Source organism: Macrobrachium nipponense, chromosome 1 (assembly GCF_015104395.2).
Source record: "Macrobrachium nipponense isolate FS-2020 chromosome 1, ASM1510439v2, whole genome shotgun sequence".
In the NCBI taxonomy this organism is placed as follows: Eukaryota; Metazoa; Arthropoda; class Malacostraca; order Decapoda; family Palaemonidae; genus Macrobrachium; species Macrobrachium nipponense.
The window spans coordinates 153,939,925-153,967,845 of NC_087200.1; the positions used below are offsets into that span (position 1 = coordinate 153,939,925).

The window sequence follows — 27,921 nt, forward strand, 5'->3', positions numbered from 1 at the left end:
ACCCATACACAAACCCTAAAGGCAGTGTTTGATAGTGACCAAGATATATATATATATATATATATATATATATATATATATATATGAATTTGTAATAGCCACAATGCCCTCTTCTCAAATTCTTTGCTCTTTTTGGATACATTTGTCACCAAAACTTGCATCCAAAAAAGAGCAAAGAATTTGAGAAGTTAAGAGGGCAATGTTGCTATTATATTTTCATGTGCATCTGGTAAAAATGAACAGTAGTTTATATATTATATATATATATATATGTATGTGTGTGTGTGTTATATATATATATATATATATGTGTGTGTGTGTGTGTTTGTGTGTGTCTGCGCGTGCGCGCGAGAATAATGTGGTGAATGTAAAAGGCGTATCTTATGTGCGGAGATTTAAACAATTTCCGACCTTGACTTGTATGCAAAATGTGGGTTGAAATGAAATCATCAAGTTAGGAATTAAAAGGTTTGTGTGAAAATCCTAATAGGATTGATGATAAAACCTCCGAAGAGTCTTGCTTAAGAGGAATGTAGTCACCACAGAATCGTCTACGTTTCTCCCTACGTGTGTATGCACACGCAGATGCATTTATTTCGATCTGAAACTGACGTACACACGAACACACTCCCCGCCTTTCCCGAGCCGTAGTACACATGAAGATGCCATGTGCAGAATTTGATTTTATTATTTTATATAAAATAATGTGTTTGGTACTTGGAAGGAATCCCATTTGTAATCGTAAACCATCCAGAGGCAACTAAATACTACTTAACCAAACATACATCCTGACCATCATAGCAGTTTAATTCTCACGTACAGCAGCTTGTCAAAGAACAGCTGTAAAGAGTAGCCATGTCGTGATTTCTTTTATCATATCGCGTTTCGTAAAGCTGTCTACGGGCTCAGTCCATCTTAACATTAAAATCCATTACTCTGTGGTATTCGTCAGAATCTGATACACATTTTAGAGTAATTAGTAGAAAGCCACGCGCCGTTTTCATTTTAGTTCAAGTTGAAAGTGAAGTCCATTTCTAGGCATCTGTTGCCCGGAGGCGGTGTCTGTAGCTGTGCCCATGATCATGGATCTTATCGAAGGATCGGCGTCACTATTCTTGATGTGGTCACATGATGACGACGGCTGCTTAACGTATTTTGAGGCTGGATTGACATAATGACAGTATGAGAAAGTTCTCCTTACACACAGAAAATTTGAATACAATTGAAATAACGGGTGTAAGACAACTGACAAGAAGCGTTACATGACGTCAAGTTGAGTTGATGTTCGCGGGTATTCCTACTCCGTGTCTGTCAGTACCCAGGGCGGCTTCCTCCCCATTCCCCGAATCCCTCCTCGCAGATCGTCTAAGGAGTGAGGACATCGCCTTAGCTTTCAAGACATTGGTCAGAGGTTTTTTGGTCTGGAGTGATGTCAGGAACACCGTCTGCTCCGCCTGTCTGAGGAACTTCTTTTCTTCTGACAACGGTTGGTTTCTCTATCAGTTGTGTTGCAGCGTTGGGTCTCATTCATATTTTGCGGCGTTTGCCTCCAGTTTGTTCATTTTAATGCCATATAAGGCTGATACCCTTCTACTTTCAGACAAAGGCGTTCTTATGTCTGTCTCTAGAAAGCTTAAAGCAAGTCATATTTTTTCAGGTGTAGTTCTTCACTGCTCACTGTACGTATGCTCGTGTTATCGGTCGTAGTTCTCGGCTGAGAAATTTTAAATTTTAAATCGAACTGTCATATGATATCACATTAAGGGGTCATAATAAACCTGAGTATGACATAAGAGTAACGTTATTCTGGTATTTTTTGGTGTAAGAAATCGAAATGTCATATCGAGGTAATTTATATGTGAAATTCTCTTCTCTCTCTCTCTCTTCTCTCTCTCTATCACGCAAATTCGTCTCGATCTCATCTCTCTCTCTCTGAAGTCACCCTCGAAGTACTTATGATACTTCTAGCATCTTGTACTCGAGTAACGACCCCTCTCCCGGATGGAGAGTGATGAAAGCTGTTTAGATTGCATTTTTTTTTAATTTACATATCCATATTGTTTGTGTTCAGCAGAGGTTTTAAAGTTGTAGCTTTTAGGGTTGGGTATTTTGTTTATGCGTGCACATTTTATATATACGATATAATTATTAAAATAAAATTGATTGTATGTTATAATTAAGTAATATACTATATATATATATATATATATATATATATATATATATATGCATACATAATTTGCAAGTGATATTCCAGTTATATATATATATATATATATGTATATATTATATCTATATATATATATATATATAATATATACTAATATATATGATTTTGGCAGTGAAGTTCAGTGAGACAGGTACCTAATGAAGAACTATATAATGAAGAAACATGGGCGATCTCTTTCGGCAGTCGTATGGTCGTATGGCATGGATAATGCCTCAAAGGTCAACAACTTCGTACCTATAGATAAGGCCCGTAAGGTGGATGATCATTTTAGATGACAACCAGAATTATGAGCGGGACGACATTTGTTTATGGCTTGTTACCATCCTCATAGGTTTGTTAATTTAGGCGCGGCGAACGAGAATTTACCCAAACCTCATTTAAGTGGCCGACGGTTTCAGTTTTTACACTTTTATTTCTCTTATTATTTAGGTTTATTTGTAGATTGTCGTGACATAAAATCAGCTGTGTTTTTTTCATTTAGATGCTTATTTGTTCATCAAGTCGCTTTAAATCCTTCATGTTTCTTGTTTATTTATGTTTAAGTATGAACAAACTCATATGTGGGTGTAAGTGCGTGTGCGTGTGTGTGTGCGTGTGTCGTCGTAGTCAGGAATTGTTTATTATGATTTCTCGTCCCATATGATGCCCAGAAACGAGTTTCAGGCGGCCTCGCGATCCGCGACAGCGTCTCTCCCTCCCTCCCTCCCTCCCCCAGCGCCCAGCGCTCCGTGGTTTGTTTGCTTTGTTACATCATCTCTTTACCCGCTGGAGTTGTTTCGTGTACGTAATATGGCGGCTGCTTCAAAATTGTCTCAAATACGCTAGATTAATGGTTGTAAATGAGTAATATTTATGAAATGTGCATTATATATTGAGTATGTATTTACATGTGTCATTTGTATGTACTATATACAATGTGTCATATGACGCTTTAGTGTCTTTACACATTGTTGTGTATTTTGTATTCTTCTGTCAAAATGTTATGACCTCCTTGGGAGTTAATATTAGTTCTCACTTTGTTTGAAAAGTGCGCTGTACATCATCGATGTGACTCTGTGGTAATAGTATTTTGGTCGGACCACATCCCCCTAACAATTATTCTTCGTCTTCCCGAGTCGTCTTGACAATTAGTTTGTGAAATGGAACACTCAGTAGGATGAGGTACTTATGGGGAATGGAATACAGTATTAGCTGTGCACCGTACTCTGAAATTGTCCGCAATTGTCATTGTATTCGGTCAGTTTTAAAAAAGCTGTCAAGTGTAAGTTTTATTTTCATCATCTAAAGACAGTATATTGGGACTAACTTTGCTGTACTACATGGTTTAACTACTTTAACGTACTTCGACTCTAACGCGTTGAAATTGCATTTGGTACGATTATCTCTCTCTCTCTCTCTCTCTCTCTCTCTCTCTCTCTCTCTCTCTCTCTCTCTCTCTCGTGGATTATGTTTTTACCCTTGTGACCAGATCGCCACGAGGAATGAAGGCTCCTAGATGAAATGGGTGCCACTTGCGGGCCAGAGTTACTGCACATGATGTGGAGCATGTCATTTCATGGATACTCATTTTTAAGAACAAACTTGTAAAATAAAAGCTGGTTGCGATAACGGAAATAGTCTTTGGCTTCATTAGCTCAATACTGCATAAATCTCGTGGGACGAAAGTTCCACGGTAGTCGTCCTGCTTTTGTATTAAACCACAACATACCATGATTATTACTTCAATACTCCTAAAGTCCGTTGAATCAAAACCTGCACTATGTCTGCCTGATGTGTTACTTTACCCTTTACGTGCTTTTTATGTAAGCACAGAACCACGAAAGCCAGGAAATCTTAAGCGGTATATACATGTTGCCATTTTGAATTTTGAATATTCTAGATAAGAATGTGATTCAGGCTGGAAGGAAGTTCTTACGTGGTCTTTGCGTTTCATTAAAATCACGAAAGTCGGTTTTAAATAAAATGATCGGGGATGGCTTTCATGTTGTTGAGTGACGATAGGAATGTTACACTTGAGTAATTTATCCATGACGAGTACCTCCATCTTAGTCTTCATGTACAGCTTTTATTATACGATTCCATAATCAAGTATTGGAGTTGTGCGTCATGGATTCTGGAATAGCTTTCGGTAATGTGTATACCGAATTAAGGAAAATATTGTGATTATCCCAAATCGGTATTGCATTGTCTGGAAATATCACCTATCCTAGATCTATATCTTCGTTATCAATATTTATATATGAATGTTATTGTCTGCAGTAGAAAACTGGGTAAAATCTGACTGAAATATGAGCAAGAAGCGTGTGCACGCTCACATTCGCATATAATTATATACATGTATACATTATAAGTATTAGTATGTATTACCAGAAGCCACTGGGAAAATTTAAACAAAAGAAAAGACAGAGTGCCAAGTACTTTCGTGTATTTAAATACACGAAAGTACTTGGCTCTCGGTCTTTTCTTTTTTTAATTTTTCCAGTGGCTTCAGCTAATCAACAAAATAACGCGCTTACTTTGGTGATTTCTTAGTAAGTATATATATACTATATTTATGTATGATCTTTGTAAAGTAAGATGATTTTGAGTTATTAATTGATGATTGACTGACCTCGTATTAGCTTGGACTTGTGATGTATTAGGGATGGTTTTCTGGCTCTGTATAGCCGGACCACCTCTTTGATGACAGGCCTTGACAGTTTTGTTGATGACGTCTGCTTTTAGCCAGGCCTCAATTTCTCTCTTGTTGATGACAACGTGTAGGGGTTTCCATTAACTAGGATCTTTGCTGTGGGAAGACGACAAGGTGCCACTCCAGTTAATGTTATGGCCCAAGTTGGATCTCCCACCCCCATCTGTTCATTGACATTGTCTCTTTAACTGCGTGTGACTCATTCAAGGTGATGCTTTAACTACATACAACTCTTAGAATTCTTTGTGTCCTGGATTGATTGCCTTTATTTTGAGAAACATACCCAGTCTACTTCCTCAGGTGTAAAGATTTTTAAGAGACCTGTCTGTCCTGAGTCAATATTTTTATGTTTATATTATGGCAGGTTTTGAAGTGTTGACATGTTGGTCATCAGCAGCTGACTCCTAACTGTTGGGCGAAAATTTGGATTCTGATAAGTTTCTTATACGAGACCTGAGCAGTTATTTCTAGTAGTGTCGTTCATCATGCTTTGTAGAATTTTTCGTTATTCTAATCGTCCTTGGCATTTAGAACTTTCTAGACAATACCACGCATCACATCTTACTAGATATGCAGTTAATTGTGGCATTGTCGCTTTTTCTGTTGTGAAGTTCAAAACTACAGCTTTCAAAAAGATTCTTCATCAGCCGTGACAAAATTATGAAAGGGTCGTCCTAGTCATGAAGTTGAATATGAACCAAAGACGTTCAATCTAGGTAAAAATGCTATTTTCTTTATCAGTTTTACGTGGATCTCCTTTCTTAATGCATTCATTTGATCTTATTTGCATTTCTTTGTTATTTCTCTTCTGTAGTTCATATTTTGGTTCTGTATTTCTACTTTCTATGCTCTGCTGCTTGCTTGGGCGTTTAGCATCCTGTTTTGCTAATGGGGCACTTTGATTAATAATAATAATAGTAATAATAATAATAATAGTGTTTGAACTTTCCTGAATGCTGATAAGGTAGTAGGCTGCGGTAATTTGATGAATTGATTGCAGTGGTAACATGATGATTAGACATAAACATTTCTTCACATGCAGATATACAGCCGTTCCACATCCCTGCCTGTTTAACTTTCCAATGCTGATAAGGTACTAGGTTGGTACTGACTGGAACTATCACCATCACAGGTTGAGTGTGTGTAGCGGGTGAATTTGTTGCCTGGTATTGGAGGGAATGTTGAATGGGTTGTTGATTTCTTGATAAGCCATTTTAAACTTGTTGACTGATACCCAGTCCTTATTACTGTTTAGTAGTATTTTTAATGCTTTTTCTTTCCATCCAAGGACAGAGCAGGGCCCGTGGTATGAGGGTGCGAGTGGTTTGGGGGCATCATTTTGTAGGAACACGAATTTGCTGGTGTTTAGGTGATGTGGGACAATCGTTTTGATCTTATTTTGTATGTCTGGAGTCTTGGTAACTGGTCAGTAGGTTGTTCAACCTTTCTGTCTAGGAAGAACCGGCACATTAGTTTACTGAATGCTAGCTCAACGGAACAGGTATTGAGCTCTTTTCATAGAGTAAGTGTGTATACTAAAGATTACCTATGGTAGGTCTGTTTCCCATTCAGCGCCATCACGCTAGGCAATGAGTCTAACTTTGATGAAGCAGTGGTTTCTTTCTGCCATGCCTTTCTTGGTTGGGTTGTAGGCAGTTGTGTGATTCCAGTGATTTGGCCGAGTTGGTCCAGGTTTCTAGAGATGAACGGTGGCCCTCACTGTGATGTTATGTTATTGGGAATGCTGAAGTAGCTGACTCATCAGTTGAGGACTACCTTTGTGAAGGCACTCCCTGTTGCTTCTATCATGGGTATTATTTCCTGCCACCACATGATTTTTGTGTTGGTCTGAAAATGTATCGAAATCTAGGATGTTTTTAAGGATCCCACTTTCGTGAAGGTGTCTGAAACATTGTGGGGATTGTGAGAATTTCCTGGTGCTGGGTGGTTTTGCTTTTCTGGCACTTGAGCAGCTGTTTCGATAATTTCTTTATATGTTTTACCTCGTACCAGATGAATTTCAGTGACACTAATTTGGCCATTGTTCTTCCTGATAGGTTTGACTATGGGTGAGGTCAACGATTTTTTTCTCGAAGGATCTTGTCACTATGGGTTAGGGGCACCTATGCTAGCGTTGCAGAGGATGGTTTGGTGCATGATTCTGAAACATAATTTTTCACCATAGACTTGTGATGGAGGGGAGGTAATTGTTGGTGTCTGTATCTTTAAGTTAGATGTTGGTGAGTTCATAATTTAAGCTTAAATGGACTCCAGTCCCATTTATTTTAGGTAGTGTATCTGCCACAGGGTTTATCTGGCCAGTTATATGTTGAATTGTTCTCCCAAATTTGTTGCAGGTGGACAGGGGTAGTATAGCATAGATTTGCTTGTAATGTTCTTCCTGAGTCTTGGGGAACAGGAGGATGTCATAAACATAGCAGATGCAGAATGGGATATCCCCAAGTATGTTATCCACTAGTCTCTTTAAGGTGCCTTTGAGTATCAGAAGCTGATTGTTGAGTACTAGAAGGTGTATGTTCCTAATGCTGTGATAATTACTGTTCTTGGGACATCTAGATGAACTGGGACTTTGAGGTAACCCATCATAAGACCAAACTTGAAGAATATTTTCTCCCTATTGAGGTTAAAGGTGGTCTGCCGTGTTAGTAGTAGGTCGTTTTCAGGCTCAATAGCTAATCACTGAGCAGCTTCCAGTCAGGTGCTTGTGCATCACCTGACATTGAGTCTCGGTCTTACACCCAGCCAGCATACCTGTAACTTCTCTTTCTAATTCCCATTTGCTTGTTTGTTCTAACTATATCCATTCAGTACTTCTTTGTTCTAACTGTCTGTTCAGCACTTAACTGCAGTTCATGCACAGATATTTTCTTTCTGTTTTGCAGCATGATTTCTCAGTAATCAGCAATTGGATGGGGCCTATTATTTATTGCATGGAAGGAGTGCTGTTGCGGGTCTCACATCTTCAGATCGGGTCATCATCGAAATGCTGTATATTTGTTACCATGGGCTTCATTGACATTATCTCTCACATGGTTCTACCTGATCATTTGGAGACTTATTTTAGTACTTTCTGGTTGGCATCTGCTGTTTTCATCTCATTTTTTGTTTACGTCGTGGAATAGTAATATAGATCTACCCAAATTTTATAACATTTAAAAGAAAACGACAAGGGCGTTACACACACACACACACACACACACAGGATATGGGCTCGACAATAATGGAACGACGGAGCGAAACATCTCGAACTCCTTTGTTACAGCGTTTTCGTGATCAAAGCTCCTATTTATATCACAAGGATATCCTCGTAAATAATTTATATGCCGAATTCAGGTAAAATGGAAATTTTTGTACCCGAGAATAAACGTAAAGAGTACAAAAATGAAGCTTTCGCGCTTAGATTTGTAGGAGGTAAATGTTTTGTGTTGGGATACATAAAAATTCAGTGTTCCGTAGTGTTCAACTTGTCTCTGGTTGATCACATTTAAGCATGTCTGAATACTGTTTCTGACAACACAGCTTTTTATAAATAAAATTATACAAGATAATTTATCCAGTAGTTAAACGAATGTAGTTATCTTTGAGACGGAAGACATTTTAAGAATATATAGGCTCACTTGACTTCGGTATCTCTTCGCATCTTCAGCTTGGTGACACTTATCCGAATATTCGGTAAATGTTTTACTCGCGAATTGCCAGCTAGCATTTTGTTCTTCGTTGTCAATCATTCACAAAGAAAATGTTCATTAATTCAGAACGAGAAACGTTCACCTTATCATTGCGAACTTGAGTTAGCCTAACAGTAAAGAAATAAAAAATAGGTTTTTTTAAAACGCTCTTATCGAAATGCACTAAAAAGTGAGTAAAAGAATTTTTTGAAACACCAGGATTTTCATGCAAGAAGGAATGCTACAAGAAAAGAGATATATATATATATATATATATATATATATATATATATATATATATATATATATAATATTTTACTCTTGTATAATTTCCTTCCATGTTTGGGCCCATATGCGGTATGAAAAATCCATAGTTATTTACCGGTCTAAGACGTTGTGAAAAACCGGACTAAGAGTTTCATACAAATCCTGAGATACTGGAAAAGGTCACCAGACGTCACTGTTGACCCACTGATCATACGGCGTTATTGTCACCGGGATTGAGCAACCATGCAGAACTTCAAGTCCATCGGACGAAGGGAACAGGTCGAAAATTGATTTACAAGATTTGACCAAGACAAATAAACACAGACAAGCGTATAAAAAGATTTTCCCGCCGAGCTATTTCTGAGTGACGTCATATTTTCTTCGACCAATCTTCGACCCTGGTCCAGTGTTAGGACTGTTGAGTTTCTTTTTCTGAGTGAATTATTTTTAAGTCTAAGAACTGAAAGTATCGTGCACTTTTGTGACAAACAAGCTCCTCAGTTTCATTTCTAAGGAAGCTCACTTCAATGTCATCAACTTCTCAAGATGGCAGTGCCCATATCTCAGATCCATAACTGAGCGATATTTCGATTTTCCCTTCTATGGGTATGTAAATACACGCAGTATTCTCTCTCTCTCTCTCTCTCTCTCTCTCTCTCTCTCTCTCATCGTTTAGAAGTGCAATGAGTTATAACAGCAACATATTACTGTAATAAAATAAAATTTTAGAAATATGGAAACATAAATCCTTCATGCAGCGTACCAACAGTATATGTTAACCTTAGACATTATGCAGTAACTTTTTGTTTTGTAGAATAAGAGTTTAGAGTTGTTTTGCAAGAAAAAGAAATAAGCCAATGCGAATACTTAAAAAAAAAATACTGACTGGGGGCTTCGGGGCGGCTTTCCAAATGACCCTATTCTTAATTGCCTACATATGGCACTCTAGAGCCACAGATAAGCCCTCCTGGGGTGCCTGGTACATATTAGTCTCGACCCATCCGCCCCACGTAGTTCCCCCAAGCCCCTCACTGCAGACTCTCGTTTCTAGATTGTGCTTGAAATCAGAGAGAGAGAGAGAGAGAGATGGTGAGAGTTTAATCTGTACTCCTGTTTATCCTTGTATACAAGCACTTGCCTACATACACATCATTGAACCGAGATATACGTACCCCAGGGAAGTGCACCCAACACTCACCCAGTGGACGTGCCTTGGAGTCCCCCTGCGTTGTTTTTGCGTTGGACGCAAGCACGTTGAGTGCACGGTTCCTGGGCCAAGGCATAAAAAGAAACAAAAAAGTTCGATTTATTTCCCCCAGATGTGGTTGGAAGGCGCTTGCGTCGAGATACATCCAGAGTTTGGGTTAGTAAGACGGCGGGAAACATGTCGGAGAAGAGCCATTGGAGAACAGGCAGCATAAATCGGAGCTAAGAGAAGCAGAGTTAGACACGATATGAAAATAAAAAAAGAATTAACTGCTTAGGAAAGGATAAACGAAGTACGGTAAATGAAAAGGTGTCAAGAGAATGAAAGAAAGAATATTAAGGGGGTTAAGTAAATGAAAAACCAGAAGAGTAAGGTAGAACCAGGGGCAAGATGTGATGAAAACCAGCGGCAGAGAAGAAGAACCTAATGCGGAAAGTAGAATGTTATTGCAACTGAACCTGGAAAAGGAATGACCGAAATTTGATGAGAAAAATAGATGTTGACAGACTAAGAGAAAGGGATGAAATCGGTAGAGGCGGTGCAACGTAAAGGTGATACAAAACTAAGGGTAGTAGGAGCAGAGAAATAACCAAAAAATCAGGAAGGAACAAGAATGTGAAACAAATGAAGGACGATAGAAAATTGAGGATCGGGAGTGTATGAAGAAATGTAGGGAATAATTCAAGAACAGAGCGCTGACAGACAAACGAAAGGTCGGATGGCAATTGAGGATAAGAAGGCAGTTGGAGAGTGGATGGAATGTAAAAAGATGAGAGCAGGAAATAAAGTAATTAATGAGAAGGCAGCAAAAAAAGGAAGTACTGAAACGAGAGAAGGAGGCGAAGAATATTTACTTGTAAATAAAAGGGGAATGGGAAACAGAATGCGTAAGATGAGTCTTAGAAATTGAACGCTAATTGGAGAAGAAACACTAGAGTAGAGGGTGAAGAGAAGGAGGAGGAATGGAAAGTGGAGAAACGAAGTGAGTAAATGTGGTAGAAAGAGGAGTTGGCGAGGGAGAGGAAGGGCAGGACTTGATGTATTCAGAACATATGACCATTTACGGCTACTCTATAACTTCAGGTCGGCCACAAACTCCTGCGTGTTTCAACGTCCCAGGGCGAGTGCTCTCGCGCCTTCGCTTGTTTCGTGCCTTGCGGGTTTTGTTGGACTCTTTCTTCGATTAAGGTTATATAGTCAATCCTGAATGTTGGTTTTCAGTTGTATATTGACGATCCACAAGGGACCCTCATTAAAAAGGGAAACAAAGGACCTGTTCAGAAAGTGACGTTCTCTCTCTCTCTCTCTCTCTCTCTCTCTCTCTCTCTCTCTCTGTGTGTGTGTGTGTGTGTGTGTGTTTGTAGCGTCGCATTACACTCGTTTTCCTTCAGTTCCCCTTCGCTCTCTGGTTACAACAACAACTTGATGTAATATTAAGAATTTCCTTTTTAGTGTCCGGGAGGTTAGACTTAGATAGAAATCTAGCTTTATCGTGAGATACCATGAGTACTTTGTTCATCTCACTGGCTTCGGTTTTCGGTTATTCATCATTTTGGCAGAATCTCACGGGAAAGACAAACACTTACATTATTAATATATATCTATATATACTATATATAATATAGTTATATATATATATAATTATATATCTATATATATTATATATATATATATATATTTTATATATATATATATGTGTGTTGTGTGTGTGTGTGTAAAATACATCTCAAACTAACAGGTACTCCTTAAATCTTATAGTTATATGTAAAGGTTTTAAGGATTATCCGTTAATTTGAGATGTATAAGCTTATTTCCCTGGTCTAAGCAAGAATGATAATGTTGGCCGTTGTCATTGTGTTGGACATTAGATATACTTGCCTTATGTTTCCCATTTTGCGTTCAAAGACCGTACTTGACTTTAGAAAGAGTAAACGAAAATCCCTTTTATGTTGAGGGGTATGTTATTTGAAACTTAACTTTCTGGATATACGGACTCGGAGTCTGGATAACTGAGCAATTTTTTAAGTTCTAATTGTATTCCTGCACCAACATGGCATTTTAGTAATATGTTTGATCTAAGCTAATACAAGGCAGAATTCCAAAATGATCTCGGCCTAAAATTTACAGGAGCAGACTCATTTAGGTTGAAATGAATGAGTACCTGGAGGAGTTGTACTTCGGCACTTATGGAGAGTTCAGTCATTGGAGGGTCCTGGGTGAGCAAGACCATTTTATGGTTGCAAAAGATTCTCAGAGTTTGTGCTACCATAGAACTAAAGAGATTTAATGTCCTTTGACAGATTACTGATATAGTTTATGTGTGAGGCAGCATTCTCTTGAATGTAAACCTCTTTCAAAGTAGGAGGAATTTCTAGAAGTCCGTCTTTATTTTAAAGTTTTCTAGTTTTCATTACTACAAACTATATAAAAATTACATTTTACTTTATTTTCTTCCTCGGTTCAGGAAATATGAGTTATGATCGCTAAAAATCTAAATAGTCAAAAAATACTTTTATTTCATCAGTTCGTAGTTTGTAAAATTCAATCAGCGGAAACCATGGACTGTCTCTATGTCACAGCTGTTAGGCTGCTTGTGTTTATTGTGATAGTGTGTCAAAAACGTTATACTCTTTCTTATTCGAATTCGATAACGCTAAATGGTGCGGGAAGTGTTAAACTGTTTTAGTGCATGCACGGAGTTATACGTGTTTTGAGCCGCTCATGGATAATGATGAAAAGTTTGTTAGTTATGGCACTGTTAGAAGTTATGGCTTTGTTGACCAAGGACCGAAAAAAATTGTTGGTTGCGGATAATTTTGAAATGTTTTAATGAATTTTAGACAGTATTGAATTTTTTCTTTTGACTATCAACTGTTGAAATGTTTCCATATTGGTCTTCTTGAAAAATAACCGTTTTGTTGTATTGCACATGGACTAATGTCTTGTTGTGAACTATGTGGAATGTAGCCAATAGGCTGTTGGTTGTTTAACGCGGGTTCTCACTAGCTTGAATCTTTCTTGTCCTGGTCATGAGTTCATTCAGTGTTCATAGCTTGATAGATTTCTTTGAAACACGACTGCTGTTTCTATGAGTTTGCAATAGGGGTGGGGGGTGTGGATGGCACAGAGATTTACCTGTTTAGTCATCAATGGCCACTGCCCGGATCCCTTTGGTCTAAGTGTGGTGGAGAGTGGGCTTGGGCGCTTGTCGTATGTGTGTAGTTATGGTCTTTAGGACACTGTTGACAGTACACTTACCTTTCTTGGCTCTGTTGCTCATTAATGGCTTTGAAACCTTTAAGCAGTGGTAAAAAATGCACTTTGTTAAAATTTGTTGTCTTTTGGATATGTTTAATTTTTTTGTTTTGTTTATGAACTACAATGTAATACCGTTTATTTTGCTGAAAAGGTTTTTGTTTGTGGACTGTGTTGCATTGGTGATGTTGGCAGCGGTCAATGTTAAAATCATTTTTGTTTGTATTGACGGGAATGCAAATCTAGGCTTTCATAGAGTACTCAGCGTAAGGCATGCTACAACGGTCTCTGACAACTAGAAAACAAAAGCCTACCAGGTAGAGTTATGAGTCGTTCGTGATCTGACCTGTCTTAGCTCACCCATTTTGTTCTCAGCCGTCTATGTGTATGTGGTTCATCACCGAGTTCATCTCCCCTTAGGTGAGGTTTATTTTTATGACTCATGTGTTTGTTTTCTTGTGTGTTTTCATACTGCAGGCATGTTGCCCTTTCAGTGCCTTTTCATCCTCCCATAGCATAGTGTGTTCACCCTTTGCAATGTATAGTTTTTATTTATTTTTTTTTTATTTTTTTAACTGAAGGGAGGCATATCTGTTTTGTGTGTGTGTGTGCGTTTGTCTCCCAGCCACCTAGGGGACCTCCTTTGTGTGACCTAGCATGCAGTAGTGTCCATGTCAGTGTTTCAAAGCCCCTTCAGTGTGGGTTTTTTGGCTACCATGGAGGACCTGAAACCCATTTTCTGTTGTTGTGCAGGCAAGGACAAGTCCCGTAACAAATTGATGTCCCTGATTGTGGTAGACCTGCAATCTATATGTATATTGTCGGGGATGAGAGTGCATGCATGAGGAGCCATGTGTGATAATTGCGTGGGATGGTAATCACCCTAGAGGTCTCTGTATGAGAAAAGATATCATAAGGGCAGTTCATCCAGTGAACATACTCTTAACCCTTTTCCTTGCCCTTCAGGGTTCTTGCCTTCAGGAAGGGCCACCTCCCTCAGCAATGCCTCCAGCAGGATCATTAGCCTCTCAGTCAGTGTCAGTGTATGAGATATCCTGAAGAAGGTTATGGACTTCTGGGTCAAGGCTGGTCATCCTCTCCAGCAGTACGCAGCCTTCAGAAGGACCCCATCATTGTCTTTCACCATGTTGAGTCCAAGTTGACACATCCGCCATCTTGAAAATCAGGCAGGAGTGAGAGAGAAACATCCAAGAAGAGGTCAAGGGCAGAGTCAGCAGGCCGATCTTCCCCACCAATGAAGTGCCTGAGACTGGAAAAGCAGGTCATGATCTCTTGAGGGGCAATTTGGCGGGTGGGGGCAGACATTCACCTTAAATCGTCTCCATTGTGTTTCTCTTGGTTTGGTCACTGTCCCACCTTATCTCCTCCCTATGTTGGAAGACAGATCAGTCTCTAGGATGAGCATGGGAGGTCCTTGGCTGAGCCTCCAAAACAGCCCCTTACTCAACTCACCCTACTACTTTCCAACAGACTTAGTACTTCAGGTGATTGACGTCAAGGCAGAGAATTCTTGGGACACACCCTTCTTACAGGTGTCATCCCAGAAAGCTGGACCAGTTCCCTGAGGATTGGCAGTTAAAGAGCTGCCATGGCACCCATGTCTTCAGGCTTAGGGAATTAGACCTTTCAAATGTCTGAGAGCTGTCCACTGTCATCAAGCACTTAGAGAAGAAGTGCCTACAGAGACTTAAGACCCTTGGAGTGGATGGTTCTGAAGTTCTGTTCTCCCTGAGATGATGAGAGATTAGACGTTGAAGACCATCTTCCTCCTCTCTTGCATCGACCAAGAGAGTGGGAGAACTGCATGCCCTCTCATATGATGACACTCATGCCTTGGGTTGGTCCTCCATCCTGGAATTTGTCCCAGACTTCATGGCCAAGACCAAGAACCTTGCAATCTCAGACCTAAAATTCAAACATTTCTCCATCCCATCGTTGAAGGACTTTGTCGGGGTGATAAGGACAAGATGGTTCTATGCCTAGTCAGAGCTTTGAAGCAGAACCTGAAGTATACTGCATCTCATAGACTTGTTTGCTTGAGACTTTTCATTAGTACAGGCTGACAGAAGGGAGAGATCTCCAGAAATACAATCCCTTTCTGTCTAAGGGAGATCGTAGTCAGGACATATGTCCGCGGGAGGTAATGAGCATCTTCTGGCAAGGATTAAGGCCTGTGATATTAGAGAAATAAACTCCTTGATGGCATACAATAAAAATCATCATCCCACAAGTCCTAAAGGCAGGAATGTGGAAGAGGCAATCGACTGCATATTTCTACCTGTGGAACATGGCCCACAAATCCTTAGACATGTTCACCCTGGGCTCAGTGGTGGCAGCCCACCAAGTGTGTAAGGGCAGCAAGCCCCTGAAGGAAGGCCCTGTTCAGGAAAAGACCAGAGATATACCTGACGTCCCTGGATGGTGTGATGAATACAGGAATGGGCTAGCTCCGTGTTTGTTTAGTGACCTGAGCTATATAGGAGGTAGATCCAGAGGCAATGAGAGGTGCGGCACTATCACACTAGGGCACACCCTCCTGCCATTCTGGATAGATCATCTTCTTGCTTTTAGCTGAGGCTCCATTTATGAATGCAGGTTCATATTCCTGTCAGAACAAATACCAAAATTTAAAAAGTAACTTCTATTTTTCTTAGAACATGAACCAATACTTTCATAAGGAAGTATAGGTTTGTTTCCCAAGAAAAATACTAATTACTTTTTGAATAAGGAAGTTTAACCTCCTCTACTGCCCTTTGTGTCTGATATATCCCAGTCATGGGAAAGCTAATCCAGCATAGGTCACAAATGACTCATAGGCCTACCTGAGAGCTTTGTTTTTTTAGTTAAATCAGTGATAGCGCCTCAGCACACTTTGTACTGAGTACTTCACTTATGAAAACATATGTTCATAACCTAGAAAAGTACAAATGATTTTTAAAAATGTGATATTTTTTTGACTAAGTTGAAATGTAAGTTTTAATAACAGAATTAATTGTTTTCCCCTTAGATGTTGAAATGTAAGGTCTAATAACAGAATTAATTGTGTTCCCCTTAAAGTCTGTTAGGTTAGTTATGGTTTATGGTTAAATGTATTTAATTGGCTGTCGCGTTTGCTGTGGAATATTTTCATATATATTTTCACGGTACCGGCATTGTTTAAACAATTGTGGTTCTATAGACTTTGATGAAATGTTTTATTATTATGGATTATGTTGATATTTTGACTGAATATGAGTTATGATACATGATATTTTAGAATATCTACTTTGAATTGTTTTAATATGTGGGGTTTTGAAATGTTCATGTTATGGAACATGAGATAACTGAAAACACTTTCGTAGATGGTGGTCTGTGCTGAGATGTCTTTGTTTGTAATGGATTGTGGTGAAGTGTTGTCAGTCGTCGGGCCACAATTGAACCGTTTTCTCTGCTGTTGCAATCTTTGTGAAGATTCCTGGTGTATAAGTAGTCCCTTTCTAACACAACGCGAAGATGTACATTATCAGTGATAAAAGAACCTCTCGTCATTCGTCATATTTCCCTCTTGATTTGATACTTGCCCAGATTGTCTTTAGGGCTGAAAGTGTATGTGAATTCTGTATGAATTACTTTGAGGATTTTGGATTTCAAGTAAATGATAAGGTTCTTTAACCGTGAGCACTAGGAAACACCGGGGCTAGTGAAAGACTGAAGTGGAAAAAGAAACAGATTTAGCGGCATACGCATGCGTGAAGAAGAATGTTTTGTCAATTGTCATTTAATAAGCTAGATGGTTTTGGTATTCAACATGATGGTTACTTACGTTTTCTAACGTAAAATTTACGACAAATGCTGTTTATGATTGGAATGCTTTTTATTCAATTTGGAATCCATTTATTTTTTAATTAATATTTTGCATGTTTGTTTTAACTGTGAACTGTTTACAACACTCAGATAGTTGATGTCAGCGGTTGATAGATTTAAGGAAATGAAGCTCTCCGTGCTGGTGCTGTGGGTATGAGACTTGTTGCAAATTGGCACCCACACGCCCTTAGTCTTGCACATTTGCCTCCTATGCCCGAGTTTTCACCAGACTCACCACAAACCCTATATACATAGATATTTATTCTTAGGCTTCGAGACTGTCTGTTCTATCTGTAATCCTAATTTTTGTCCAACTGAATTTCTTTCTCGAATAGTATTCATGACTGGAAGTATACAGTACAGTACTTACATTAAAATCCAAAGTACAATACATTTTTATTTTTTTAAATTAACGGGCTAGGAAATTTAAAGCTGTTAGGTTATTTTAAAATAATTTTTCAAGAGGCTTATGAAATTATGGATTTTATAAAATTACTTTTTCTTCTTTGCTGTTCTGGTATTTGAATACATTATTCTTTCGTGTCGGATGATTTGATAATTTTGACTCTGTTAACTTTATTGTTTCTTCAGTGTTGTCTGCGGTATTTGCTTATTTGGGGAAAGATAATTGCAGTTAGGGTATAATGAAGAGTTTAGATAGGCTGATAACGCCCGGACCCCCTCTTGTAGATGCCCAACCACCTAGTTGGGTACTTGAGGCCAAATTGGCGATGCAGGCCCAGCCAAGTGAGATATTCGTTTATTTGCTCTTCGTGCCCAAGGGCAAAAGCTTCCTTTTTCGGAGACTAAACGGGGTAATTTCGCAAACCACATCAATTATGACAAGTGGCTTATGAAGTAAACAAATAAAAAATAAGATCTCTGTTTTTCAGACAAATGAAGAGCTGCGATGTGCGTTCACAGGCTTAGTTGTAATGATGCGATATTATTTTTTTTATTATTATAGGTTTTGTTTTGAAAGTTTGATATTTTCATAATTACGGTAAAGTATGTTCAAATCAAGGCCTAGACATAGGCCTTCGTTCAAATGCTGTTGTTATTAACGGTGACCTTTGTAAATGATACTTTTTTATATCCTTTTATCATTTTCGTGTGATTCTTGTATTTTACCTTAGAAATTAATTGATTTATCATTTTCTCTTATTTCCAGGAACGGATAAGAATAAGCACCTGAAGATTCAAGTGTTCTTTCAAATCACGATAGAAGTTGGCCGATCGTGACCTACCTGTGTGTTATGTGGATGTCGAAGACTCATTTGAAGGACTAAATGGCGCTCCTTTGGTAGGGGTCGCGCAGGGGGCGAATAAAATTAGATTCCACGTGGATGGATGTATGCTATTTGGAACTGTGGTGGAATGACTGTTTACTGCTGCTGTTCTCTGAACAAAAATAAATTGTGTTTACACCAAACAAAGGGAATCCAGAAACTACAAGTTTGAACCGAGTTGTAATGCAAGAACCATTTCTAGTAAAAGAACCAGAAAATCGCAGCTGTCAGCTATGGTTGGAGAAACTGAGAAAAACCAGCAAGGCATCGAAGAAATCAGAATCTGTTTGAATAACTGAAGAACGAGTGGCCATGATTGAAGCTCAAAGGTTCATTCCACGGAAAGAGCTTGACTAAGATCCTGTACTGCCATCCTTTGAGAAAGAAGGGCACATTAATTAAGCTGCTGCCATTCCCGCAAAAGGGGAGACCCTCCAGATTCAAGGCAAGATGGGCTCCTGCGTCAGGAAATGCCGATTGCTAAGACTCAAGCTGAAGAAGCGATGGATGACGGTGAGTACACATGACTCGCCTTTCTATCAGAAATGACTGAAGGGAGCTTGACAGATTGTATGTTACATTTCCGCTTTGAGGACTTTGTGTTCACATCTATTGTTGCTCTTCCGTAAACTATTCAGGTCTCGGTTTGTTTTCTATAATTTAATTCATCTGTCATTGGTTGCTACATACATGGTGGTGGTGGCTTCTGAAAACTGACAACCACCCGTGAACTTCTGTGATGGATTTAGCTTGATTTCGCAGCTGTTATGTTGGCATTCAGTTTTCATTGAAATTTATGCTTCTGTTGTTGCTTCGCGTTGTGCCATAGATAGGGGTAACCTTTATATTTTCTTCGTATTTTTCATGTTTATTAAGTTGTTTTTTACACGTATATATATCGCCCGTTCATTCTTTTATTCTTATAAGCATTTTCCATATTTGCTTCGTTTAAATATCTAGAAAGATTTATTTGATCATAGTGAATTGAGAGGTAAATGAACAGAAATTCAGGCTGAAATATGCAGAGTATATGTATTATTTTTTTATAATATCCTTGCTGATGAGCGACCTCTCGGCAGTGGTGACTGGCCCCTAAGTGGATGAGATACCAGCATTTTCTACTTGTAAATCATGGGAGATAAGCCACGATGTGGCACTGATGAGGAGGAACCTCCTGCATTTTCATCCTCCGTCTTTTTTCTTCTTGGGAAGCAGCTTGATTGCAATGTTGATCACGCAGAGAGAGATAGATAGAGAGAGAGGTTTGCACATTAGACGAAAGAGAAACTTTTCGTGCCACCGCTTATTATTTTAGTTACTGTTATTTGTCTGCTTTCTATTCATCTGTGTCATGTTGTGAAGAGCTGTGCCAGTGGAACGTTGTCTAATATAAGACCATTAAGAATAAATGCAGAGATTGTGATTAGCGATGGTCCATTTGTTCCATGTTGTGAGATTTGTGCTTACTTCTGTGGCTTTAAGTGGTATACAGTTATTTTAGTTAATACAAATTTATATATATGTATATATATATATATATATATATATATATATATATATATGAAATCGTCTAATGTCCAGTTCTCTATACCATGGGAATAACTCACACCGAAGTAAAATTAGAAATAATAAGTACTTCGTTAGCGGTTCGGATTCTGCTGCGGACGGAGCTCTCATCGTTTATAATTCCACTTCTTTGTAAGTTATTCCCAAGGTAGAGTGAAGTGGATATTGAACAAATATATATTATTATATATTCATAATTATAGTCATCTGTTTGAGAAAGGTTTAACTATATGTTATTCCCAAGGTAGAGTGAAGTGGATATTGAACAAATATATATTATATTATATTATATTATAGTTATCTGTGAGAAAGGTTAACTATATGTATCCCAGAGTAAAAGACGCCTATGAAACTGCTATCTGAAGCAATGGCGGTTCTAGGTCGATGGGAGAATTTTTATGAAAATGTGATGAGTGTGGGAAAGAAACGGTTAATGCAAGTCTTAGAATGCCAATGAAGAATGTGGGTGTGAAGGTGGTAAGGAGAGCCAGTGTGAGGTTAAACAAAGGCAAACAGCAGGAGTTGATGGGATTACCTGTGGTAAGTTGCGTTATGGTGGTGAGATTGTGAATAAATGGCTAACCAAGGTAAGCAAAGTATGTCTGGTGGAGGGAAAGGTTCTGAAGGAATGGGGTAGAGGAATAATTGCTCCGTTTTGTTAAGGTGAAGAGAGACGATTGTTAGAATTATGGGGACGTAAGATAACGTAGCATACCAGAGAAGGTACTATCTGTAGGAGTCTCAGATGAAGAGCAGTGTGGTGTGTAGACGAGTACGTTGGTGTGGATGAAGGACTCGTTAAGAGAGGTGTTCTATATGAGAGAGAGTTATGGGAGAAAAGCAATGTGGAGGATGTTGAGGATGAATGATACAAGTAGATTATAAGCTGCCGAGCGTAAATAAAAGTGTTATACAGAACTAATGTGGATTAGAACATATAGACAGGAGAGTGACTGGATCATTTTGAAACTGGCTCTGGGATAAATTTGTGTTATGTCTCCATAACTACGAGAAGTCAGAGAATGGAAATTAAACTTGAGTGGCAAGTATTAGGAGTTTCAAATGAATTGTGAACGGACGGTGGAATTGTGTGATGATGATGATGAAGTACTAGTCGCGTATAGTGCAGAGAAACTGCTTGAGAGAAGGGGGGCGGGGGGGGGGGGGGGGGGGGACATGATGTATGATGTGTTTAATGAAAACATCTAGATCTGTGAGCAACGTGCATATTGTTATGATGCCAAAATAATCTGGGTAAAACGAGACTTAATCCTGGAGTGAAAACGAAAGCACTCTTCAGATTTCTTTTTCTTTCTACCGTCAGAGAGGCCCCTCAGAAACTCGTTTGTGCGCTAGATTGTACTGAAGCCTTCCTTGGCTAGTTGTAATCCTGATCTTGCATTTTTCAGTTGTCCTTCAGCTGCTGCCTCTTGGATTTCCTTTGCCTAATGTGATTCTCTAGTTGTACCATTATCTTGGTTTTTATTTATTTATTTGTACAAAAATAATACTGCACAATGTCAGTCCCCTAAAAGTATCTGTGTAACCATTTTGTCTTGCGAGTCTTTGAAAAATAACAGTGGTATCTCTCATTTCTTCTCTTTTGATAGAATAACCAATAATAGATTTATTGATGAATTGAGCATTGGGATAAAGAGTGATTTGTGGCAAACCATTTATCGAGCCCCATTCCTTTTGGTGCAGCTCAGCATATGAATATAACTTTTTGGCGATGCAGACTTTGCAACATGTCTAAATTAGCATGTTTTGAAACCTTTGAATTAGTATGCCAGTCATTTCCCTGCCTCCTTGTTGGTTGGTTTGGAAGGAACAGAGTCTTGCCAATCGACAATTGAAGTTCAAACCCTTCTCAGTCCACCACTTAAGGCTCAAAGCAATTTCTCTGCGAAGTGATATTTCTGATAAGCTTCTCGACGACTCCTTTTGGAACTTCGTATTACTTATTTTCGTATGTGATTTTATTTTTTTTCACAAACAAAGTGTAGGAGCGGTTTCGTCATGCCTATTCAAGGCTGGCTCCAACTCCCTTCTTACCTGCCTCTAATCCAAAATGTTTATGTGCTTTTGCCTTTTAAGGAGAATTGCTGGATGGTTACTATCTGGTAATGGCTAGCTAGACGGATGTTCTGTCAATGTGGGTAACATGTTCATGCAACAGACTGCATACTGCGCTTTTGGTCAATAATTTACTTCAGCTCCTCATTTTATACACACACACACACACACACACACACACACACACACACACACACATATATATATATATATATATATATATATATATATATATATATATAACTTATATCCCATTATAAGCTCTTTTCCTCTATAAGGAAATAACACAAAAGCCCTACAGTTGTCAACTAGTCATTTAGGATCAGGTTGCCAGCCTTCGTTCCTTTGCGACTGCGGGTGAAACAAATCAGTGCCTAATACACTGTTGAAGTCAACAGAGGCATAGAGGGTGCCAACAGAGTGTGGCAATCCCACCATCCGTTCCAGGGAAAGGAGCCCGGCTTCTCTTCTCTCTCCTTGTAGGCAAGAATGCCATTGGTCACAAATGCATTGGTGGTTCGTAGTCCCTTGCCTCGCCAGCAAAAGGTCTTTGGGATCGATTCTCCAAGTAAGTCTGAACATGATAGGCATGAACCATCAAGTGTATGTAAGTGTACCTCTGCTCACCTAGAAGTGATTGAGGTATCATGCAGTTAGTTGATTGTTGTGGTTTGCGACAAAAGGTGGAGAGTATCATCGCAAAAATACTTCCTTAGAACTGGTAGTCTGTCATCTACTGGAGCGACCTCTTGTAGATATATAATATATATAATATATATATATATATATATATATATATATATATATAGATATATATAGTTTGTGTGTGTGTGTGTGAGAGAGAGAGAGAGAGGAGAGAGAGAGAGAGAGAGAGAGAGAGAGAGAGAGAAATACATATGTACGTAGATGTAAAAAGAAAGAATTACGAAAATTGCAAGGTAAAGAAACTGATACTCGGATTAGTCGGCGGGAGTAAGAAAAATTTGAAAAAAAAGGTGTCTCATGATGCGGGGAGGAGCATCCTTGGAAGTTGTTTGTTTGTTTGTTTGATAAGTAAACAAACAACCGAGAAGGAAGATTCGCGTCGAAATATTTGGTACTGTCTTGATGTTCGAGTCTGATAACTATTTTAAATTTTATTGATTCCTTACTGTTTACGAAAATTATTGAAATTTCTCAGCTGCTTAGAGGAATAGTGCAGATTTTATTCATGTGTTTGTCATTTCTTGCGTACTTGACTTGGGAGAGAGAGAGAGAGAGAGAGAGAGAGAGAGAGAGAGAGAGAGAGAGAGAGAGAGAGAGAGAGAGAGAGAGAGAGAGAACTGCAGTCCCTTTAATAAATGGAAGCGAAGCATTGTTACTCTCAATATTGTTTTTATTTTTTTCTCTTTAAAAAAAATAAAAAATAAAACTTTTGCCGTAATTTGGCCGTCCGTCCGTCCGTGCTTTATGCTGTCCACCCCCAGATCTAGAAATGACAGAGGCTAGAGGGGCTGCAAAGTGGTATGTTGATCATGCACTATCCAATAATCAAACTTACCAAATTGCAACCCTCTAGCCTCTGTAGTTTTTTATTTCATTTAAGTTTAAAGTTAACCATGGATCGTGCATCTGGCAGCGCTTGCCGGAGGAGTGGGACGCACCCTCACTCTACTGCATGGCTTCTGCGCATTTTTACTTGTCATTATGGAATAGAAAATGTGATATTCATTCAACTCAAGCTCTGGAGGTATTCGGTCAAGGCTATCTAAGAAAGGGGAATATTTAAAGTGATTCATCTCCGATTCGAAGAATCACTTGTGAATGAAGCGATGTCTTCCGTAATTAGTGGAAGAACTGTGACGTCACTGCAACGTTCTTTATTGATGAGGACTAATAGGCTGAAATTACTGGAGTTTTTTTTCACTAATCTCTAGAGGCTCTGCCTCTTTCATCCTTTTGGTAGAATCAAGGATCATATACTATATATATGTGTGTGTGTGTATTTAAATGAATCATGTTAATGTACGTATTTTCTTATCCAATATCTGGAATAGTCTGCTAAATGTGTGCATTGTATACATACATACATACGTTATAGTACACACACACATACACACACACACACACACATATATATATATATATATACATACGTATATAAATCTACATACATACATACTATAATACATATATATATACATATATATATATATATATATAAACTTGTTAATTGGAACTTCAAATTCTTTATGAGTATGGATCTCAAACAAAGATACATTACGATCCCTCATTACCTACGAAATTACTACTGAACTAATGGGAAGCATGTAGCACGTTTCTTTATTTTTCCGCCTTATATTTCGCTGTGAATCTATCATGTTTCTCTGACAATTATATGATGACTGTAGTAGATTCACATCAACCGTGCATTTGACGGCTATGTCCGTCCCTTACGACGCTCCTGATTGGCTGTTGATAAGCCATTGACAGGGCTGGAAACTCCAGCCCTGAGATTGGCTTATCAACAGCCAATGAGGAGCGTTGTAAGGGACGTGCCTAGACATCAAATGCATGGTTGATGTGAGTCTACTATAGTAGGAAAGCAAGGTCACCCATTTTGCCTTTGGAATGGGTTCTTACTAGAACTAACCTTAATGTTTCATCGGAATTCGGCAGTTGAATAGCCCGATTGCATTCCCCTTCCCTTTAAAGACTCCCGCACTGAAATGATGACCAGCCCGTCGTTTCGTGTCCAGTACTTGTCCTCTTTTTCACTGCAATTATTCTAAAGAGAATTGATAATTGGGACACATGTGTTAGTTGTCATCTACTCAACCATGCAACTTGAAGGTCAGAGTCTCGCTTTCTCGAGATCGTTTTACGCAATACTCCTACTACTTTCTCCGTAATATCATAATGTACTCGTTAGAGGGATCTAACAGAGCATCTCGTTTAGTTTAATGTACTATATATAACACTAAGTCGAGCTGCTTAGTGTTTCTCGGAGATCTTGTCAGCGTCGAGAACAAATTCATGACAAAAGCGGGGATGTCTGAAGGTCCTCAGGAACAGGTGACAAAAAGAACAATAATATAATCAAATCTTCCAGGTTAACGAAGAAGGGATTAGAAGGGGTGAGCGAGATAAAAGGTGATAGGGTGAGAGCGAGAGGTGTTTGTGTGGGGGGAGGGGGGTGGACGAGGAAAGGCCGCTGGAAAGATTTCAGGTCGGCTTCGGAATGTTTCTTTTATGATATAACCTCCTTCCCATTTGTAGCGAAAGACATTAACAGACGTACTAATAAGGAGCTGGGTAAATTAAGGACCCCATGCCATGAGTGGCCCCTCTTGTTCTGGCCTATCAGTTCTCCATCCTCTCTTTCTCAGCCTTGTCGAGGCTCTCTCTCTCTCTCTCTCTCTCTCTCTCTCTCTCTCTCTCTCTCTCTCTCTCTACACACACTAAAAAATCTGATCCACGCTCCCTCTGATTCGTAGCAAGAAGGACGTGAAGTTTTTTTTCTCGTGGATGATGGCTGTGTGTTGCCTCGTTAATTTCTGTTACCAGGTTGATTTCGTAGTTATGACGTCTTGTAAACAGACGGACATGATAACTTAATTGAATTTTTTTCCCTTAACAGTTTGTGGCTTTTGTGCGCCTGTGGATGAATGAACTCAAGAGTCGGTTGTCTTTTTTCCCAGTTTGAGAATCTGCTCAGTCGCCCTTAGAGTTTCCAGAATGTTTATTCATTTGTGTACCCAGATAATGAGTTATTCTTTTAAGTAATCTTGGTAGCATCTCCTTTTAATTTCGTGCATTTGTTAGTGCATCATATTTTGTCTTTTCATAAAGAAGCTGCTTTCCATGTCTGCAGTGAGTCATCATCATTGCCGCTCACTCCATAATATTATGAACTGACCGACATCGGCCGAAGGAGAGAAGGGGCGTTGCGCTCCATTTTTTCCCCTCGTTCGTCCTTTCATTTAATTGCATGCTTAACATACCGCGCACTGCAGAGCGTCCATACGATACCCTCGTTCCCCAAAGGCCAAGGCCGTAGTTTCTAGGCGGCCGCGATTCAGCACGACGTCAATACTATAGTTTAGCGTTGACGTCATCAATGAGAAAGCACCGAGCTAATGCGATGCTGCTTAAGAATCATCCTCGGGGCTTCTTCATTAGCATCTCTGGATGGCAACATCGACTCAGAATTTGTTTGCGATTTTACTCACGTCATTTTGCCTCTGCTGCCTGTTTGGGGGTTGCCGTGCTTGCTTGCTTGCTTGCAGTTATGTTCACCTTTGAAATGAGTTGTAGTTTTACCTTAGTTATCCCTCAGGTTCAGTAGCTGTTTTTCTATATAGATATGTATATATATAATATATATATATTATATATATATCTATATATATATATATATATATCATACATTCATACATACATACACATCAGTGAAGAGGAGGACAGACATACATGCCTGCTAAAAAGGGTCAATTTATTTCCGACGTATCGTAATGTCTTCATTATAAGTTCGAGGGCTGTACATAGTAGATAATATAAATTACAAAAGAAGGCTATGAATTTAAAATATAAAAATCCAAGTTGCACAATGTTTACAAATTTTAGAATATAAAAAAGAACAAATCTCCAGTCTTGACATTGCCACTTGCTAGGTTGGTCCAGCTCTGCTTAACTTTCGTATTTTTTTTTATTTATTTGGTTTTGTATTTTTCAAGTTGTCCTTTTATTTGTTCTTTTTGATATTTTAAAATTTGTAATCATTGTGCCACTTTGATTTTTAAATTTAAAATTCATAGCCTTCTTGTAATTTATATTATCTATTTTGCACAGCCCTCGAACATGTGATGAACACATTACAAAACGTCATGAATAACTGACCCTTTTTAGCAAGTCTTTATGTCCTCTTCTTTGATGTATATCCGGCTGTGGCCACCGCTGTTTGGATGGATATATATATATATATATATATATATATATATATATATATATATATATATATATATATATATAAACACGTATTACTTACTAGATAGGCAGAATCTTGTGGTTTACTTGTACCTGATGCTTAAGTATTTTCAATAGCTTCATGACCTCTTCATCCCTCGAAAGTTCTATGTATGTATGAACTAGAATAACTCTTTTCATCTATGTTTATGGCATATCGTTTTACTGTGTACTTGCAGCACGAAAGACCCACCCCCCCTTTTTGTAATTTTTTATTCCCCCATTCGAATGATTAAGCCAGTAGTGAATATGGATATATAATATATATATATATATATATATATATATACATATATATATATACACTATATATATCATATATATATATTCATATATATTATATATATATATAATATATATATATATCTATATATATATATCTATATATATATTTATTTATCATATTCACTACTGGCTTTATCATTCGAATGGGGGAATAAAAAATTACAAAACTCTTAAAATGTAGTTATTCACACTGACCGGCTATTATAATTTCTCCTACATGAAATTGCCTCCTCCTAATATTTATATATATATATATATATATATATATATATATATAATTTCTATTTTTTATATATAATATTAGGAGGAGGCAATTTCATGTAGGAGAAATTATAATAGCCGGTCAGTGTGAATAACTAGATTTTAAGAGTTTTTGACATTCTTTCGTGTTTGTGATACATATTTTACAGTAATTGTACACGATTTTATTCATTTATGTGACAGAGTCCTCGGTGGATTCATTGGCTAATTTCACTAAAGGATAGCCTGTTCCTTGT

General features: G+C 38.4%; 1 protein-coding gene across 1 annotated transcript in view; it reads left to right on the forward strand.

Moving 5' to 3' along the window:
- Positions 1–1,157: 1,157 nt before the first annotated feature.
- Positions 1,158–27,921, forward strand: part of LOC135218976 (NADPH oxidase 4-like) — a gene marked incomplete in the record, with an annotated part of 231,949 nt that continues 205,185 nt past the window's right edge. The window contains 2 exon segments of the mRNA XM_064255415.1: positions 1,158–1,486; positions 18,376–19,006. Of these exon segments, the coding sequence (XP_064111485.1) occupies positions 18,944–19,006 (63 nt within the window).